Here is a 21,011-nt window from a genome sequence, read left to right as displayed (position 1 = left end):
ATTTGGGTTTGCGACCTGGCAACATGGCGCGATGAAACCCGTCGGGGGGTTGCCGTCGCGGAGACCAGAACATCTAGGAAAGTGCCACCACCCAAGGCAGGATCTGCATTGGGCAGATGTCGCAAACCTGTATATTCTGTGCTGGCAGACGGTGCAAACGGAGGTAGGGACTAAGAGTCTGTTTCCCTGACCTGCACGATTGCTGCCGGAAAAGAGGGGGGGGGGGGGGAGAAGACGGGGACAGGGGCTGATGCTCAGCATTGCTACCAACTCTACTACGAAGGTAGTAGTTATGAGTGGTATCAGCTGCTTTAGTTGTTGGCGCCGTGGGGCGCGAGCAGCAGCGGGTACTTGTGGTGGCTTGCTGAGCAGCGGGGCTGCTGGAAGGTAGTGAGGGGGCGCTAAGGCGTAGACTACGGAACGCCCTTGGGCGTGAACAGCAAGGAGCCACAAAAGATTTTTAAAAGTTACGTGGACGTCGGGTTTTGGGATCAAGTCCAGAACAACCTGTCCGATGCAACCATCCCTTGCACGAGACATACTGAACAGAGTATGACCGTCCTGAAAAGATTCTTTTCCGGCAGATGCAGCAAAACCATTTCTCAGGACCGGGGTCAGGAGACGGACCCGGATTGGATTCGATGCCTTCCCGGAGTAAGAGAATATGGAGCAGTCCTGCTGCAAGGAGCTGCTGGGAGGATGACAATTTGTGGGAGGGACGAAACAAATTAGATGGGGTCACACTGAAATGATAGTCCTTGGTCGGGAAAAATCCCGAGTCGCTCCGGTACATAGAACCGACTGTCTTGGGAAGCGGTTCCATTTCTCCTCCATTAAAACACGCAGAGAACATTAACCACTGCAGCACATTCTTTTATATACAAATTATTGTGAAAAATTACTCATATTCATTGTATTACTTAATCCTAGTGAAGATGTATCGCGTTGCGTTGCCAATGCGGTACGCTGATAACGTGCAATATGATCTAGCGAATGTGGCAAAATTGGACGAACAGTATGTATTTCCAATAATGTCAAATTATCCAACTTTGCGTAGGTGCCTTCCCCCTTAATAAATGCATCAATGGATGTACGCAATTTAGATTCACGTATATCGAAAATATCTTTGATTATCGTACGTAACTCTTCACAACGTGGTACATCATCCGGTGCTGTACTCATTATCAGCTGAGCTTCCACCATAAAATGTTCGCTGGGCATTTTTGTGAAAAATCTGAAACAATTGAAAACAGCGTTAAGCAAAAAACAATTCCCCACAACAGAATTGCTCACTTTGATTTCTTTTCTGCTTCCTTAATCTCCTCAAGCAATTCTGTATCCATCCATTCAGGTGGCACAATACGGCATTTTTGTTGTTTTCGAAGATGTATCCCAAGCCAAAGTGGTACGTGAACTGGCAGGCCGGCACGAAATGGTCCTACGCTACCCGATATCAAATGTAAAGGATCAAATGAAAAGTTTGGTACAATACCAATTGTTGATTTTTCTCCAATAAATTCAATAACAAAAGGCTCCATCGTTTTTATTTTTTGGCGTTGATTGTAGAAAATTTAAGCCGCCAAAATTGTAAACAATTGTGGAATAAGAGATCAAAACAAAAATGTTGGAAAGTAGTTTAACGATGATGCCATACGTCGTAACCTGTGTATTAATATTCCTAGAAAGGAAAAGATCCATTTTATCTCAATTCGGAGATATTAACAGTTGATGTTAGCAATTTTCATTTTCTTGTAATTTTGTTGTACACAGCATGGTATAAATATTACCAGGTAAAACCATTTACTCTTCTTGGCGGCCATATTGGTTTTTTGATTTTTAAACAAATTTTAAAATCACTCTCTCAAACTTTGTGGAAATGCCAAACCAAAGTAAATACAAAAAAATTGTTGGTTTGACATTTTTCACTTTTTAAATGCCAAAAAAATAAAATGCTTATGAAATAAGTGAAAAAATATTCCGAAAATTTTGGGAATCGGTGTTTATGTATATGGCAAAAAAATGAGTTACCAATATAATTGATGCCTTAACACGTCTTATTTTTGCAAAGGGAGAAAAGAAAAGGCCTTACTTCTTAACCTCTTCTAATTAAGAAGCGAATGTTGGAGACCACCCCTATTGATTTTTCATTCATCCTTCTTCACTTGGTTGATACGCCTTTAACCCTTAAATATGCTGAAACTTCACTTTATAAGAGATCACCTGTCTCAAGTGTCCTCACTACTGCGGAAAAAAACGATCTTGGAGGTATTCTTTGGTTTGTTTTGGTCCTTTTCCTCGCGGTTGGAAGATACATTTTTTAATTGGTCGTTGTGTAAGAAATCAATCCAGCTAACCCTGTTTGGCGATAACTGACGCCAACAGGGGGCATCAAGAGAGATCAAAGTCTTCCCCCACCTGCTTCTTCGACCTCAGTGGAGATCTTCCAATAACTTGCCCACGCCAGCAAAAACGCTGTAGCTTTTCGCAGCTTAGCTAAACATCATCGTCCAGTTGGAGTATGATAGTTCGTGGAGGCTGAATTTACCGGCTGAACGGTCAAAGTCTGCCGCCGTGGTGTAGAGCTAGTGTATGTATGTATGTATGTATTTATTTGAAAATTTGTTCCTAGCACAACAATTTTGACAAATTATTTAACAGTGCTAGTCATAAATAGCATGAGCTATAAAAATTGAACATTTATAATAATAATTAATTAGATTAATCAAATTAAATTAAATATAATGCACAATAGTGAAATATTTATGTATGTAAATGTAAATCTTAAAACTAAAGAAAAGTAATTAATAAATATTAAAATGCAGCAGTAGTGATGATAACCTTTGGCTGGTTATAGATTGAATAGTATTTAACAAATAAAGAAAGAGCACACAGAGAAAGGAAAAGGACTTAGAAATGAACATTTTAACAACAACAATTTGAGATCCAGTTTAAGAGTTGTTAAAAAATGATGTTAGCTCTTTTTTGAAGTGCAGAGCATTACTTAAGAGTCGAAGACTTGTAGGTAGCGAGTTCCAAAGACGTATTGCAGTAACAAAGAATTGGCGCTCAGTGTGTTGGCCTATCTATCAAAAAAATTTAAAAAAATGTTTATAAATGGTATTGATTGTCCCTCGGCATTACCTTGGCACCAAAAGTTCGTCCGAATTAGCAGATAAATGTATGGGTCGGCACAAAACATATCTTTAGATGAGCCAGAAAAACGAATACACGAATCTCCTCAGATATATGTATATCATACCAAATTGTTATTATTAGTAAATATGTATCCATTGTTTACTATATAGTTTGGCAACTTAAACAGAGGTTATGTTGCGAATAGAGTGGAAGGCAGTGGACTAGGCAGTCGAATGTCATAAAATGAAGGAATGGTGTTCGGAGTTTTTTGAAAATTAAAAAAAAAATTGATAAAAGCTTTAATAAAAATAAAACTACTGTTTTAATAACAACAAAAACGCCTTATATATTCTATGTACATAAATTGGTAAAGATTATCTCACTTTAAAATTTGAGTTAAATAATCTAAAGTTTTGTTTTGAAACTGAGTCGAGAACTGTTCGTGTGAATGTGCGAATTTTCACCGATCAGCTGTTAGTTGCGCTACTTGGTAAAATTTACAATGTATGATCTCTTCCGTACACCTTGGCGGTAAGTCGGGTTTTTCTTTCCGTCGCGGACGCAGATAAATTTCTAAACAATTTGTTGAAGAAAATTCCTCAGAAGAGGATCGTGGCCTGATGCTTCTTTTTGCGGGAAACCACAATACAATTCTTGAATTGTTTTGTATATGTATATTTACTCAGTTTATTTAATATGAGTGAATATGAACATTTCAATATAAAATGTGTTGAGTTAATACTAAAGAATAAAAAAGAACAAAAAAGAATAAGCAAAACAGAGTTGCCAAAATGATAGTAAATTAATTCAGTGTGTGGCGGTACCACTTCGTTTCATACATAACATATTTCCTTCCTCTGCAGGAATTAAGGTGAGAATGGAACTCTCGGTTTCCTTTGTCTGGTCGACCGCCGAGGGGCTGCCGGCGTCTCGCTTAGTGCCGGATCTCTTTCCGGTGTCGTCTGCCGTGCTGGTGTTGAATGCGATGGCGGTGTATCGTCCTGTATTATTGTAGTGTTGGGAATAGAGAACCCTTCCAAATCTTCTTCTGATCCCAATGATATATTTTGTGGTGATTCTATGGGTGCTTCGACTTCTTCGTGGTTTTCTACTATACCCGATGCAGCTGTGCCGTTCTCTTTAGCTGCAACCCTCGTTTCATGATGATTCACTTCCGGTGTTGCTTTATCGGGCCCCGCGTGTGACTTCCGTATTTGGTCTACATGTCTTTTTATCATTTTCCCATTGAATTGTATTTGATAGTGAAGATCCCCTAGACGGGCGTGTATTGTTCCTTTGAGCCACTTAGAAATTCGCGGGTTACCCGACAGGAAGTATACGTTTTGATTTACCTTGGACTCTCTTCCCTTTTTCTTGAGATGCATTTATTATTTTTCCTCTACTTTCCTCGAGATTTCCTCTGGTCGAATCAAGTCCAATCGTGTTCGTAGCTGCCGCCCCATAAACAATAGTGCTGGCGAGGTGCCTGTTGTCGAATGTGGTGCATTTTTGTACTGTCTCAAGAATTCCTTTATGTTTTCCTGCAAAGAACTATTCGTGGTACCCATTGCTTTCAATGCGTTCTTGACCGTCTGTACGCTTCGCTCTGCTTGTCCATTAGTTGCCGGGTGATACGGTGCTGAGTATTTGTGATATTTAACACCGACTGTAGTCAGGAAGTTGTTAAATTCCGCGGACGTGAAATTTGTTCCATTATCAGATACAACCGTTTGAGGAACGCCATAAGCCGCAAATACGTCGTCCAGCAAAGTAATTGTCGCGGCCGCCGTAATTGATTTAGTGATTTTCACCTCTAACCACTTCCTATACGCATCCGAGATTATCAGTAGCATTGCTCCTTCGAACGGCCCCGCGTAGTCAATATGAATGCGTTCCCACGGTCCCTTGGGATACTCCCAATGATGATCGCCACTTTTCCCGGGTTTGTTTGCCTGTTTTGCACATGATTCGCATTTGTTCGCCATGTTCCCGATATCATTGTCAATGCCCGGCCAGTATATGAATGAGTGGGCGATTCCTTTCATCTTGACAATCCCTAGGTGTGATGTGTGTAAATTGTCAAGCAGTTTGGCTCTGTACTTTGGTGGAATGACGACGCGATGCTCGAACATCAAACATCCTGACGATAGTTTGTAACTCACTTCTGGGGACTTGTATCCTGTCCTCTTCAAGCATTGACCTGTTTCCAGCAGTTTAATTATTTTACTGTCGCTCGTCTTTTTGGATTCGTTTGCAATTTTGTCGGATCTTAATGGTAATTGGTTGATTTGGTGAATCACAAAGTTGTCGAACTCGTCGTATTCGTCTGGATTATCCGTATATGCCTGCCGCACATGTCCCACCTGTAACGGTTGCTGTCGTAGAAGGTAGGCCCGTGAAAGATAGTCGGCGTTAGCGTTTGCCTTTGAATTTTTATACACCACTTCGAAATCAAATCTACTCAGAAAGTCTGCGTAATTAGCCATTCTGCTAATGCAAAGTACTGGTAGAGACTTGTCTGGTTGTAAAATTTGTGACAACGGTTTATGAACTGTGATTAGCGTGAAATGACGCGCGTACAAATATTTGAAAAATTTCTGAACTGCCCATACTATTGCCAGTGCCTCTTTGTCCATCTGTGGGTATCGCTGTTCTGCAGTATTCAGTGTTCGTCTGCAATGGGTCGTTCAGTTCCGTTCTCTAAGCGATGTGATAGCACCGCTCCCAACCCTGTTTGACTCGCGCCCGTCGCTAGTAGAACCGGTAGTGCCGGGTTGTAGGGTATCAAGACTTGTGGAGAAACCAGCGCCTGTTTTAGATACTCAAAGGCTGAATTTGCCTCTTTGGACCAGTGAAATTTTTCGCTTTTCACCATATCGCGCAATGGTCGCGCTCTCGTCGCCAGGTCTGGGATAAATGCACTATAGTAAGTAGCTTTTCACAAAAATAGCTGTAGCTCCTCCACATTCGTTGGTTTGGGGCTATTCAGTACAGCTTCAATGTGTTTGTCAGATCTATGCACCCCCTGTGCGTCGATGCGATGGCCTAAAAACTCCACCGATGGAGTAGCAAAAACACACTTTGACTTATTTAAGCGTAGACCGATGCATTTGATGCGATTTAGCGTTGTCGCCAAAACCCTCAGCAGCTCTTCAAAATTTTCCGCGAACACCAAGATGTCATCAAAGAAATTTAAAACGTTTGGCACTCCTTGCAGGAGCGTCTCCATTTTTCTTTGCCAAATAGCTGGAATATTTGCTGCCCCATATACCGCACGAGTCGGTCGTACAAGTCCGTGTGTAGCTGTGTTTAATGTCAAAACATGTGCGAAATCATCGTCGATCGTAAGGTGTGTATATGCGTCGGTTATATCCAAGTGACAAAATATCGCCGCTTTTTTCATTTTATTGAACAAGTCTTCCGCTTTAGGAATCGGATGTTCGTCAATAATCATTCTTGGATTAACCGTTGGCTTGTAATTGCCAGTGATGCGAATATCTCCATTTTTTTCGCGACTACATGTGTTGCTGAAGCCCATTCCGAATGCTCTACTCTCACGTAAAAGCCAGACTGGATTTTGCGATCTATTTCCTTGGTATACGCCTCTCTCAATGCCATTGGTATTTCGCGTGCTCGTGCGAACACTGGTGTGGCTCCCGCCTTCAGCTTCACTTTTGCAGGCGGCCCTCTCAACTTACCCGCTGCCGTGTCAAAGACCTCTTCGTAACTTGCAAGGAGATGTTGCAGCCGTTCTCGTTGGTTTTCTGAAAGTTTTGGCGCGGTTGAACTTATAGAGTTAATTTGCCTGGCTGACGAAAATAGCTCCGAAAAGTTAATTTCACGTGCGAATTGTGAGATCCATTCTCTGCCGCAAAGTGTATCGAAATCTTCTTGGACAACATACAGGCGCCGCTTAGTCCTCCCCATTGATGCGGTTACTACAACCCTACCCATGCAGTTCACTCTATGCCCCGTGTAGCTTGTAAATCGTCTATCTGTTTTTAATAATCTAAAATTCGGTTTTATAGTGCGAAGAGTTTTATAATTAATAATGGCGCATGGGGCACCCGTATCAAGCTCCATCTGTATTTGCTTTCCATCGATATTTACGTGAAGCATTTTTCTGTCTACAGCTTTACATACATTAATGCTGTTCAGCTGCTGAACTGGTTCGAGCTCATCCTCTGAAATCTGATCTAGTTTTGCCTTGCACACTTTTGCAATTTGGCCCAATTTTCCACACGAAAAACATTTGGAGCTACTGAATTTGCAGTTGGGGGCCAACACCCACATCCGTAACAATTTGCGGATTTTTCTTTTGGCTTCTTGGTCAACTTTTCAGCATTTGCATTTCTTTTTGTTTTGACTGGTTCGTATCCCAGTTTAAACGTTGGTTCACTTGGTTGTTCCTACTCTGTACGCTTCAGATCTGTTGTTGCACTTTGTGTTAGTTCGATTGTGTGCGCAATTTCGTATGCCTCAGTAAAATTGTTTGGTTTTTTACTTATAACCTCATTGCAAATATAGCGTGACTACACGCCATACAGTAACTGCTCTGTTAACATCCTATCCAAAAAGTCCCCATATTCACAATATGCAGCGCCCTTTTTTAAACGAAGAGCGTACTCGGCAATCGATTCGCCTTTTTCTTGCTTACTTTGTCTAAATTTGATACTTTCAGCATACTTGTTCCGTGAGCCATCAAAATGGCGAATTAACACGGTTTTTATTTCATTGTATTTCAGCGAGTCAGGTGTCTTTGGGCTAACAAGTATTTTTAGTGCGGCGTTCAGCTCTGCCCCCATATGCACGAATACGAATTTGTGTTGTTCCTCTTCTGGAACTTTGCTCAGCTGTAAGGCCCGATCTACGCGTGTGAAAAAATCCTGCACTGAGGATTTGTCTTCTGACTTGTATTCTGCAATACTAAACGGTGGCGGTTTGGTTGCTGCCCGCTGATTTGCATTTGCCCCAGCACTGTGGGACGCCCCCTCTACAGCCTCGCGAATTGCCCCCGCCAATGCATCCATCACCCTCTTCAAATCTTCCGGTGTGAGGCTCATCTTTTTAATCCCACTTTTGACACCACTTTTGTATATGTATATTTACTCAGTTTATTTAATATGAGTGAATATGAACATTTCAATATAAAATGTGTTGAGTTAATACTAAAGAATAAAAAAGAACAAAAAAGAATAAGCAAAACAGAGTTGCCAAAATGATAGTAAATTAATTCAGTGTGTGTCGTTACCACTTCGTTTCATACATAACAAATTGAAAATTCTGGAATGCGGTTGACCCTTGAGATTTCTTTCCCACCAAAAAACTTATTTCCACCAAAAAAAATTCGACTATGGGTAAAATATTATAATATTAATGTTAGAACGCCGAAATATATGGTAATTCTATACGACAGCATGACACCGGTAATGCGCGCTCAAAAGTACCGAGAGAGATGTCAAAAAACTCGTATTGACCTCGACAACAATAATCAGAAGGCGGAAAAAAAATTTTAGTTCGTTCATAAGATATTAACGAAAAACCGAAAAATTACCCCGGAGTGCTCCGAAACCGAGGGTGGGATTCATAGAATTTTTGCGCAGAACACCTTTCTGCATTAGCGGCCTTTGGCCGCACTTACAAAAAATTACCCCACCCAAGGTAACACGGTTTGAAGACCAAAACTATATCCGCACAAAACACTTATGTTCACAATTTTCTTTGTGGGTACCACAAAATCATGAAAATTGCAACAACCACATGCAAATTTTTAAAATTTCTTCTGCAAATATCTCTTGACAGACCATAAATTGTTTACCTCCGCTTTCGGATTCGCGATCCTGGATCCAAAACGCGTCTTTTGACATCCCTCTTGATATTTTTGGACGTGTATTAAGAGTGTCATGCTGTCGTGTAGAATTACGCCTAAAAATCATATTCACACCATTAGGAATAAACTACATACAGAGTGTATGTGCCTACATGGTGATCAAAAGGAATATAAACAAAAAAGGCAACTCTTAGAGACCAATTGTACAGCGAACAACGGGACATTCATATGGCTTAGCAGCTAAAGGCTTGCAATGATCTGAATGTTGGAGATTCGAGTTCAACGCTCAGCTCCCGAAAAGCTAGCTGATGAAGAAGTGAAATTCAGAAACATGTCCTAGTAACCATCGCCGTTTGTAAACTTACAATTTTTCTCTAACATCAATTACAAAAACCATTGTATAAAGCAATATGAGCAAAGCTCGCTAATTAAATTCATATGAAAATATATTACAGTTTGTTTTATATTTGTTATGAAAACAAACCCAAAATAAAACAAGTAAGGAAGGATAAGTTCGAACAATACATACTCAGTTGAGAGCAATCCAGACAAAATGAGGGAAAATCACCAGAAAATGAACCTAGGGTAACCCTGGAATGTGTTTGTATGACATGTGTATCAAATGGAAGGTATTAAAGAGTATTTTAAGACGGAGTGGGCCATAGTTCTATAGGTGGACGCCATTTAGGGATATCGCCATAAAGGTGGACCAGGGCTGACTCTAGAATTTGTTTGTACGATATGGGTATCAAATGAAAGGTGTTAATGAGTATTTTAAAAGGGAGTGGGCCTTAGTTCTATAGGTGGACGCCTTTTCGAGATATCGCCATAAAGGTGGAGCAGGGGTGACTCTAAAATTTGTTTGTGTTGTTGTTGTTGTAGCAATGCTTCGCCCTACCTAACAGCCGCGGCCGATCACAAATTGTCATCAATATCCTCTAACGGGAGTCCAAGAAAACTTGCTGTTTCAACAGGGCTGGACCATAAGGAAAGGGGTGTTAGAGGCGTTGGTTCCACATTACAATTAAAGAGATTGTTGGTGTCATGTGGGGACACATTGCAAGCGGGGCATACATTTTGTATGTCGGGGTTGTTTCTGGATAGGTAAGAGTTTAACCTGTTACAGTATCCAGAACGAAGTTGAGCAAGAGTGACACGCGTTTCCCTGGGAAGTATGCGTTCCTCTTCCGCGAGTTTTGGATACTTTTCTTTGAGTACTGGATTCACCGGGCAATTCCCGGCATAAAGGTCCGAAGCATGTTTATGGAGTTCACCAAGGACCTGCTTGTGTTTTTTCGCTTCATACGACTGGGTTCTCAGGTGCCGTATATCCTCAAAATTCTTACGGAGATGACTCCTTAAGCCCCTAGGCGGTGCTGGTTCATCAATCAGATGTCTGTTGGGATGCTCAGGTTTCTGGGTATTCAACAGGAACTGTTTGGTCAGCATCTCATTTCTCTCCCTGATGGGGAGTATTCTCGCCTCATTATGCAGATGGTGTTCTGGGGACATAAGAAGACAGCCCGTGGCAATTCTGAGAGCAGTATTTTGGCAGGCCTGCAGCTTCTTCCAGTGGGTAGTTTTTAGGCTTGGCGACCATATGGGTGACGCGTAGCACGTAATCGGCTGGCTAATTGCTTTGTATGTAGTCATGAGCGTTTCTTTATCTTTTCCCCAGGTACTGCCAGCGAGGGATTTGAAGATTTTGTTACGGCTCTGAATTCTCGGAACAATTGCGGCTGCGTGCTCACCAAAATGTAGATCCTGATCGAACGTCACACCCAAGATTTTGGGGTGTAGGACAGTTGGTAGCGTAGTGCCATCGACGTGGATGTTCAAAATGGTCGACATTTGTGACGTCCATGTTGTAAATAAGGTCACGGAAGATTTAGTCGGTGATAATGCCAGGTTTCGCGAGGCGAAAAAACTGGAGAGATCAGGGAGGTAGCCGTTTATTTTATTGCATAGCTCATCGATCTTTGGGCCTGGGCCTGTGGCCATTATTGTGCAGTCATCGGCGTAGGAAACGATTGTGACTCCTTCCGGTGGTGAAGGTAGCTTAGATATGTAGAAATTAAACAAAAGTGGGGATAGGACACCACCCTGTGGCACCCCTTGTTTAATTCTCCTTACTTTTGATGTTTCGTTTCTAAATTGCACCGATGCCTGCCGACCACCCAGATAATTTGCGGTCCACTTTTTAAGACATGGGGGAAGGGTAGACCCTTCCAGGTCTTGCAGTAACGAGCCATGGTTGACCGTATCAAAAGCTTTTGATAGGTCTAGCGCTACGAGTACTGTTCTATGGTGGGGTTATTGATTTAAACCGCAATTTATCTGGATGCTAATGGCATTTAGCGCGGTGGTAGTGCTATGGAGTTTTCTGAAGCCATGCTGATGAGAGGCTAGCTGCAAATTTGCCTTTGCTACTGGCGATAGGAGAGATATCGGACGATACGACTTTCCTATGCTAGCTGGTTTCCCAGGCTTTAGTAGCGGGACCACCTTGGCCATTTTCCATTTCTCGGGTATGACAAAGGTGGAAAGAGACAGGTTGAAGACATGCGCTAAATATTTGAAACTCTCTTTCCCTAGGCTTTTAAGCATCGGCATGGCTATGCCGTCTGGGCCCACTGCTTTGGATGGTTTAGCACGACCAATGGCGTCCTCAACCTCTTCAGCGGTGATGGTGATTGGTGACGCGCTGAATTAGTGTTTATCTGCGTGTCTATTGGCCCTCCGTCTATCTTTGTCGACCGTAGAATGCATTATATATTGTCGGCAGAAAGCGCTCGCGCATTTTTTCGCATCCGACAGCACTTTGTCGCCAAAGGCGATGGAAACTTTGTCTTTGTGCTTAGTCGGATTCGATAGGGACTTTACGGTGGACCAAAGTTTACCCACACCGGTAGAGAGGTTTCAACCTCTTAGGTGCTCCTCCCATTTCGCCCGCTTGTGTTCGTCCACAAGAAAATCTGATGCGTTGGTTTATATCCCTTATTTGGGGGTCGCCTGGATCAAGCTGTCTTATAAGGTCACGTTCCTCGCTAAGTTTGCGGCCTCCGCCGGGAAGTGGGGCCGGATTTCGGGAATTCTCCCGACGGGAATGAAACGTGCCGAGGCGGATTCAATGACCTTACGGAAGGCACGCTCCTCTTGGCGGGCATCAGTCGGGATAGGGAGGGCAGCAAAGAGGTTGTCTGTATAAGATTTATATACTTCCCACTTTCCTTTTTTGAAGTTTATGAAAGTGCGTTTTTCGGTGACGATGAAGTCGGCGGTACGCTCGAGCGAAAAAGGTATAGGCAGGTGGTCGGATGCCAATGTTACCATCGGCTGCCAGTTAACGCAGTTTACGAGTTCTGCGGTCACGATTGAGATATCTGGCGAACTGTGACAGCTTCCTACCATACGTGTGGGGGCGTCTCCGTTTATTGTGCAGAACGTCGTTTCTTCTATTTGATCCGCCAACATCTCACCCCTACTGTCCGCCCGCAAGTTTGAGTGCCATAGATCGTGATGGGCATTGAAATCGCCTAAGATAATGCGATTGTTGCCAGTGAGTAAGGCTCTGATATTAGGGCGGTATCCACTGGGGCAACAGGTGGCAGGAAGGATGTAGATGTTAATGATTTCTAGGTTTGCATCGCCTGACCGGACAGATAGGCCTTGACGTTCTAAGACATTGTCCCTGCGGTCGATGCCAGGATCAAATATATAATATTGCACAGAGTGGTGTATGATAAACGCGAGACCGCCTCCACCTCCGCTCTCGCGGTCTTTCCTGTAGACGTTATACCCAGACCAGGGGCTGATGCTCAGCATTGCTACCGACTCTACTACGAAGGTAGTAGTTATGAGTGGTAGTAGCTGTTTGAGTTGTTGGCGCCGTGGGGCGCGAGCAGCAGCGGGTACTTGTTGTGGCTTGCTGAGCAGCGGGGCTGCTGGAAGGTAGTGCTGGGAGGCAGCAAGGAGCTGCTGGGAGGATGACAATTTGTGGGAGGGATGCAACAAATTAAATGGGGTTACACTGAAATGACAGTTGGTCGGGAAAAATCCCGAGTCGCTCCGGTACATAGAACCGACTGCCTTGGGAAGCGAGAATTTGTTTGTACGATATGGGTATCAAATGATACGATATGGGTATCAAATGAAAGGTGTTAATGAGTATTTTAAAAGGGTGTGGGCCTTAGTTCTGTAGGTGGACGACTTTTCGAAATATCGCCATAAAGGTGGACCAGGGGTGACTCTTGAATTGGTTTGTACGATATGGGTATCAAATGAAAGGTGTTAATGGGTATTTTAAAAGGGAGTGGGCCTTAGTTCTATGGGTGGACGCCTTTTCGAGATATCTCCATAAAGGTGGACCAGGGGTGACTCTAGAATTTGTTTGTACGATATGGGTATCAAATGAAAGGTGTGAATGAGTATTTTAAAAGCGAGTGGACCTTAGTTCTATAGGTGGACGCCTTTTCGGGATATCGTTATAGAGGTGGACCAGGATTGACTCTAGAATGCGTTTGTACAATATGGGTATCAAACGAAAGGTGATAATAAGTATTTTAAAAGGGAGTGGGCCTTAGTTCTATAGGTGGACGCCTTTTCGAGATATCGCCATAAAGGTGGACCAGGGGTGACTCTATAATGTGTTTGTACGATATGGGTATCAAATTAAAGGTATTAATGAGGGTTTTAAAAGGGAGTGGTGGTTGCTGTATATGTGAAGGCGTTTTCGAGATATCGACCAAAATGTGGACCAGGGTGACCCAGAACATCATCTGTGGGGGCCCCCAATTTATTTATATATGTAGTACCACGAACAGTATTCCTGCCAAGATTCCAAGGGCTTTTGATTTCGCCCTGCAGAACTTTTTCATTTTCTTCTATTTAATATGGTGTCACACCCATTTTACAAAGTTTTTTTTCTAAAGTTATATTTTGCATCAATAAACCAAACCAATTACCATGTTTCATCCTTTTTTTCGTATTTGGTATAGAATTATGGCATTTTTTTCATTTTTCGTAATTTTCGATATCGAAAAAGTGGGCGTGGTCATAGTCGGTTTTCGGCCATTTTGTATGCCAATACAAAGTGAGTTCAGATAAGTACGTGAACTGAGTTTAGATATATCGATTTTTGCTCAAGTTATCGTGTTAAAGGCCGAGCGGAAGGACAGACGGTCGACTGTGTATAAAAACTGGGCGTGGCTTCAACCGATTTCGCCCTTTTTCACAGAAAACAGTTATCGTCCTAGAATCTAAGCCCCTACCAAATTTCACAAGGATTGGTAAATTTTTGTTCGACTTATGTCATTAAAATTGGAAGAGAAGCTCAGCCTTAGATCTCTTCGGAGGTTATCGCGCCTTACATTTATTTATTTATTTATGGCATTAAAAGTATCTTAGACAAATTTAATGAAAAAGGGCGGAGCCACGCCCATTTTGAAATTTTTTTTATTTTTGTATTTTGTTGCACCATATCGAAATTTTCGATATCGAAAAAATTGGGCGTGGTTATAGGCCGATATCGTTCATTTTAAATAGCGATCTGAGATGAGTGCCCAGGAACCCACATACCAAATTTCATCCAGATACCTCAAAATTTACTCAAGTTATCGTGTTAACGGACGGATGGACGGACATGGCTTAATCAAATTTTTTTCGATACTGATGATTTTGATATATGGAAGTCTATATCTATCTCGATTCCTTTATACCTGTACAACCAACCGTTATCCAATCATAGTTAATATACTCTGTGAGCTCTGCTCAACTGAATATAAAAATAACAAGTAAGGAAGGCTAAGTTCGGGTGTAACCGAACATTACATACTCAGCTGAAAGCTGTGGAGACAAAGTAAGGGAAAATCACCATGTTGTAAAAAGAACCTAGGGTAACCCTGGATTGTGTTTGTATGACATGTGTATCAAATGGAAGGTATTAAAGAGTATTTTAAGAGGAAGTGGACCATAGTTCTATAGATGGACGCCATTTAGGGATATCGCCATAAAGGTGGACCAGGCCTGACCCTAGAATTTGTTTGTACGATATGGGTATCAAATGAAAGGTATTAATGAGTATTTTAAAAGGGCGTGGGCCTAAGTTCTATAGATGGACGCCGTTTCGAGATATCGCCATAAAGATGGATCAGGGGTGACTCTAGAATTTGTTTGTACGATATGAGTATCAAATGAGTATTTTAAAAGGGCGTGGTCCTTAGTTCTATAGGTGGACGCCTTTTCGAAATATCGCCATAAGGGTGGACCAGGGGGGACTCTAGAATTTGTTTGTACTATATGCGTATCAAATGAAAGGTGTTAATGAGTATTTTGAAAGGGAGTGGGCCTTAGTTCTATAGGTGGACGCCTTTTCGGAATATCGTTATAAAAGTGGACCAGGGTTGACTCTAGAATGCGTTTGTACAATATGGGTATCAAACAAAAGGTGTTAATAAGTGTTTTAAAAGGGAGTGGGCCTTAGTTCTATAGGTGGACGCCTTTTCGGAATATCGTTATAAAAGTGGATCAGGGGTGACTTTAGAATGCGTTTGTATAATATGGGTATCAAATGAAAGGTGTTACTGAGTATTTTAAAAGGGCATGGGCCTTAGTTCTATAGGTGGACGCCTTTTCGAGATATCGCCATAAAGGTGGACCAGGGGTGACTCTAGAATGTGTTTGTACGATATGGGTATCAAATTAAAGGTATTAATGAGGGTTTTAAAAGGGAGTGGCCCTTAGTTGTATATGTGGACGCCTTTTCGAGATATCGCCATAAACGTGGACCAGGGGTGACTCTAGAATTTGTTTGTACTATATGGGTATCAAATCAAAGGTGTTAATGAGTATTTTAAAAGGGCGTGGGCCTTAGTTCTATAGGTGGATGCCTTTTCGAGATATCGCCATAAACGTGGACCAGGGGTGACTCTAGAATTTGTTTGTACGATATGGGTATCAAATGAAAGGTGTTAATGAGTATTTTAAAAGGGCGTGCGCCTTAGTTCTTAAGGTGGACACCTTTTCGAGATATCGCCATAAACGTGGACCAGGGGTGACTCTAGAATTTGTTTGTACGATATGGGTATCAAATGAAAGGTGTTAATGAGTATTTTAAAAGGACGTGGGCCTTAGTTCTTAAGGTGGACACCTTTTCGAGATATCGCCATAAACGTGGACCAGGGGTGACTCTAGAATTTGTTTGTACGATATGGGTATCAAATGAAAGGTGTTAATGAGTATTTTAAAAGGGCGTGCGCCTTAGTTCTATAGGTGGATGCCTTTTCGAAATATCGCCAGAAAGGTGTTAATGAGTATTTTAAAAAGGAGTGGGCCTTAGTTCTATATGTGGACGCCTTTTCGAGATATCGACCAAAATGTGGACCAGGGTGATCCAGAAAATCATCTGTCGGGTACCGCTAATTGATTTATATATGTAATACCACGAACAGTATTCCTTCCAAGATTCCAAGGGCTTTTGATTTCGCCCTGCAAAACTTTTTCATTTTCTTCTACTTAATATGGTAGGTGTCACACCCATTTTACCAAGTTTTTTTCTAAAGTTATATTTTGCGTCAATAGACCAATACAATTACCATGTTTCATCCCTTTTTCGTATTTGGTATATAATTATGGCATTTTTTTCATTTTTCGTAATTTCCGATATCGAAAAAGTGGGCGTGGTCATAGTCGGATTTCGGCCATTTTTTACACCAATACAAAGTGAGTTCAGATAAGTACGTCAACTGAGTTTAGTAAAGATATATCGATTTTTGCTCAAGTTATCGTGTTAACGGCCGAGCGGAAGGACAGGCGGTCGACTGTGTATAAAAACTGGGCGTGGCTTCAACCGATTTCGCCATTTTTCACAGAAAACAGTTATCGTCCTAGAATCTAAGCCTCTACCAAATTTCACAAGGATTGGTAAATTTTTGTTCGACTTATGGCATTAAAAGTATCCTAGACAAATTAAATGAAAAAGGGCGGAGCCCATTTTGAAATTTTCTTTTATTTTTGTATTTTGTTGCACCATATCATTACTGGAGTTGAATGTTGACATAATTTACTTATATACTGTAAAGATATTAACTTTTCTTTTAAAATTTGAATTTAAAAAAAAATTTTTTTAAAAGTGGGCGTGGTCGTTCTCCGATTTTGCTAATTTTTATTAAACAGGCATATAGTAATAAGTGTAACGTTCCTGCAAAATTTCATCATGATATCTTCAACGACTGCCAAATTACAGCTTACAAAACTTCTAAATTACCTTCTTTTAAAAGTGGGCGGTGCCACGCCCATTGTCCAAAATTTTACTAGTTTTCTATTCTGCGTCATAAGTTCAACTCACCTACCAAGTTTCATCGCTTTATCCGTATTTGGTAAGGAATTATCGCACTTTTTCGATTTTTCGAAATTTTCGATATCGAAAAAGTGGGCGTGGTTATAGTCCGATATCGTTCATTTTAAATAGCGATCTGAGATGAGTGCCCAGGAACCTACATACCAAATTTCATCAAGATACCTCAAAATGTACTCAAGTTATCGTGTTAACGGACAGACGGACGGACGGACATGGCTCAATCGAATTTTTTTTCGATACTGATGATTTTGATATATGGAAGTCTATATCTATTTCGATTCCTTTATACCTGTACAACCAACCGTTATCCAATCAAAGTTAATATACTCTGTGAACTCTGCTCAACTGAGTATAAAAATGTGAGAGCAGTGAGAATTTTAAAATTTTTTAAACGTCATTTCGGCTCTCACCGGTTTTACCTTGTAATATTTATACCATGGTACACAGGGTGAAAAACTGTGTCTTTCTTCTTTTCTTTTGACTAGCTAAAAAATTTTTTCGAGCCTCATTATTAGTACTGAGGTCGGTAATAGTCTAGTTGAAGGGTCTACTGCTAATACGCGTCCAAAAATATTGAGAGAGATGTCAAACGACGCGTCTTGACATCAGTATTAATAATCCGAAGGAAGAAAGTAAAAATTTCAAGTCTTTCAAAAGATATTAACGAAAAACCGAAAAATGACCCGCGGGTCTCTTCGAAACTGGGACGGGATCCTTAGTATTTTTGCGCAGAACACCTTTCTGCATTGGCGGCCTTCGGCCGCGCTTATAAACAATTACCCTTGGTGGGTCCAAAACCGGTTTGGAGACCAAAACTATATCCGCGCAAAACACTTATGTTAACAATTTTTTTTGTGGGCACAACAACACTACAACAACCAGAGAACAATTTTTCTTTTCCGCCTTCGGATTATTGTTGTCGAGGTCAATACGCGTCTTTTGACACCTCTCTCGATATTTTTGGGAGTGTATTAGCAGTCGACCCCTCAACTAGACTTTTACCCGCAATCCTTTCAAAGGGTAGCCAGCGAAATTTATAGCTTCTCCAACACAATTGTCAACCTCACCAACCCGTGACGGATCCAGTTTCTTCAGCAGCCGAGACTCTGGCGACCCCAAGTACACCATGAAACTAGGTGTGGCGGGATGGCCTAGAAGGGTCAATGTGATCATATTAAATCTTTCACGAGATGGTCGGGCTTGTACCGTAATGGTGCTTGTTACCAGAACGTACAGGATATATGTATTAGAGGTTTACGCCGATCACTTCATCGGCGGTGGCGGCGTAGGCTCTATTATATACCGGTGGCGGCGGCGCGCCGGTGTACGCCGGTGTTCTTACTTTAAAAAGCTTGATTTTTCTATTTAAAAAAATAATATTTAGGAAAGGTTTTGTGGTATGTATTTAAGGAAATCAACGTTTTGGCCATTTCGGAAAGATCCGGGGTTTTTGCCTCAAAATCCTGCAGATCGATCAAAATTTTTCAGGAGTGGCTCCTTGCGGAGGGATTGTCCCTCGTTCACTTACTCCAGAGAGGCTTCGAACCTAACCCCAGTCTTTGGGATTGGTACTGCTGCGTCTGCTGAAAAGAAATAGAGATACATAAAATGGTCACACGTTTGTCTGTATATCTCGTGCAAAGCGTAGTTTTATCTGGGGTTAACTCCTAATAATCGTCGCGAACAGAATTTCTTTAAATCATTTGTGGCTCCTTGGCGGTCACACACAAAGGGACTTACGGTTGGTTAATGGTCTATTAATACTCATGACTCTCGTGGCACAGGGCGCCTCCAGTTTTTTCGGCTGTTTTTAAGAGCTACAATTCCCGATATGCGAACAGTAGGAATCCCGACCACCAGTCGCTATACGTCTCCTGAACCTCACACCATATGCCAGCACAGAAGATATAGGACTGCGATTTCGAACTCATGCTTTCTTTGACGTCATTTTCCTAGAAGCTCTAGGTGTAGCTCTGAAGACTTTTTAACAGATGTTTTTGTCGCGCTATGCTACCGAGCTACACCAGAGAAACACCTTGAAACGTTAGGGAGTGACTATTCGGCCAAGGATGCCGCCCTCGAAATCATAAGCAGTCGAAGTGGATGTCATTGCGTAACTCATGGGTGAAAATCGTATAATCCTCGAGGCATCTACATTAATAAAATTTTACAAGGACACTGGATAAATTTTTTTAAATGTAGACCAAAGTTTGCAGACGTTTGTGTTCCCAACATTGATTTCAATAGTCTTCGTTAAAACAAAACGATATTTTAGAATGAGAGTCGACCGATTTTAAGTTCAAATATGTTAACTGCTGTTTTCCGGCCTTATGATATGAGATCTCATTATGAATGACCGCGTAGCTTCAGTTTTCAGACTAGTTCGACTGTCCACTACGTTAGGATAGTAGCACATACGGTCATTAGTTCGACTGTCTTGGGAAAGCTTTTGTTTCACCACTATGAGTGTTCTTGCGAAGGACAGAGCCTCACCTGGTATTATATGTGCCTACGTATTCACATTTGTTAAAGGAGCCGTAACGTGTAGGTGATATTTAAAGTTGGTTGAAAGGCTATAATCAATGTGATGCAATTCAAGGCACTGGGTTTGGATATGGCCGCAAACTTTAGGAAATGTCAAACCGGGAGACTTGGGTGTTGAAGGATGAAGTGTGAAAATCAAAATTAACATTTCAGACGCTATTGTATAGTTTCGCAAATAAACAATAGATGTTTGGATGTAATCCCAAGTGATGTTTCAAACCCTTCTCATACGTACATATGTCCTCAACTTAAGTATGAGGTAAGAATCATTTCAAAGGAATGTTTATGCCCCTAGAACCTACAAAAGGATTTTGCATCCTGATTTCGCTTATTCTTTCAGCCAATCACAATATAAATTTTTTTTTAAATCGGCACCTTTTTTGGGTAATTTGCTTTTTTTTAACAACTTAAGGACAACTTGAAAACATGTTCGCCTTGGGTCATTTTATTTGAATTTATTGTTAATTATTAATTTTTTGAAAAAAACATGCAAAGTGAGCATATAAATTTATTATATAACTTTTCTTTTAGTGTTTTGTTTTAATAACTTCGTGAATTGGGTGATGCAAAGTCAGTGTTAAGCTGACATCGAAAGCGCCTGTGTTTTTAAATAACTTTCGAACAGTTAGAAAGAGTTCAATTTCGCAATTGGTTTCTTATAACTGGCAGTCATGCGCATCCGTTGATACCACTTTCAACCATATCCGACAAATTTTCGACATGAACAATAGCCGTGTTTTGTTTTACACGCGTATAAGTTTCGTTTGCGCATGAAAAAAAACGCCTATCCTCGCTTAGATAATGCTAATCTAGCGGCAGTGGTTAAACAACTAGCTACAGCACAGGGTGTACCGAAAAGCGGAGGCACAACCCTACGTTGTATTTCTGTGTTTTAACATATAGCTGAATCAGTTGTGATAAATACTGGACGCGCATAGAATACATAGAATTAGTGCAGAGGGTGAAACTTAGACACATATTTCAGTTACATCTGGGTATAATGCGTATTGGAATTTAGTAGTACTAGGGGGACTCATGTAACCGTATAAATGCTTTATAAAGTGTGTAAACGTATAAATTTATCTAGCGCGTAAACGAGCTGTCAAATTTTGTATGAAAAATCATTTACACAATTTGTATAAATTT

The 21,011-nt window shown here is 41.3% G+C and overlaps 2 protein-coding genes across 4 annotated transcripts in view; both read right to left on the bottom strand.

The window, feature by feature from the left end:
- Positions 1-848: 848 nt before the first annotated feature.
- Psf2 (DNA replication complex GINS protein PSF2-like protein) lies at positions 849-1,538 on the bottom strand. Its single transcript, XM_067767287.1, has 2 exons — positions 1,294-1,538; positions 849-1,234 (listed from the first exon to the last, which is right to left on the bottom strand). The coding sequence occupies exons 1-2, from the start codon at positions 1,536-1,538 to the stop codon at positions 886-888; spliced, it is 594 nt and encodes a 197-aa protein (XP_067623388.1). The 3' UTR covers positions 849-885.
- Positions 1,539-1,540: 2 nt separating this feature from the next.
- The window catches only part of Snx21 (Sorting nexin 21), a 34,954-nt gene continuing 15,483 nt past the window's right edge, over positions 1,541-21,011 (bottom strand). Inside the window, exon 5 of one of the 3 annotated variants that reach the window (XM_067767271.1) lies at positions 1,541-1,678. The gene's annotated coding sequence lies outside the window, so the exon portion shown is untranslated. The remainder of the gene's footprint in view (positions 1,679-21,011) is intronic. The other 2 variants (XM_067767274.1, XM_067767276.1) reach the window with 2 other exon arrangements.

The sequence above is a fragment of the Eurosta solidaginis genome, chromosome 2, assembly GCF_040869045.1.
Source record: "Eurosta solidaginis isolate ZX-2024a chromosome 2, ASM4086904v1, whole genome shotgun sequence".
In the NCBI taxonomy this organism is placed as follows: domain Eukaryota; kingdom Metazoa; phylum Arthropoda; class Insecta; order Diptera; family Tephritidae; genus Eurosta; species Eurosta solidaginis.
This window is presented reverse-complemented; position numbering and strand designations above follow the sequence as displayed.

Excerpts from the sequence above, each read along its gene's own strand:
- Psf2 (XM_067767287.1), bottom strand. The coding sequence starts at position 1,538 with ATGGAGCCTTTTGTTATTGAATTTATTGGAGAAAAATCAACAATTGGT. Across the intron at positions 1,235-1,293 it reads GAAGCAGAAAAGAAATCAAA|ATTTTTCACAAAAATGCCCA; the intron begins GTGAGCAATTCT and ends CAATTGTTTCAG.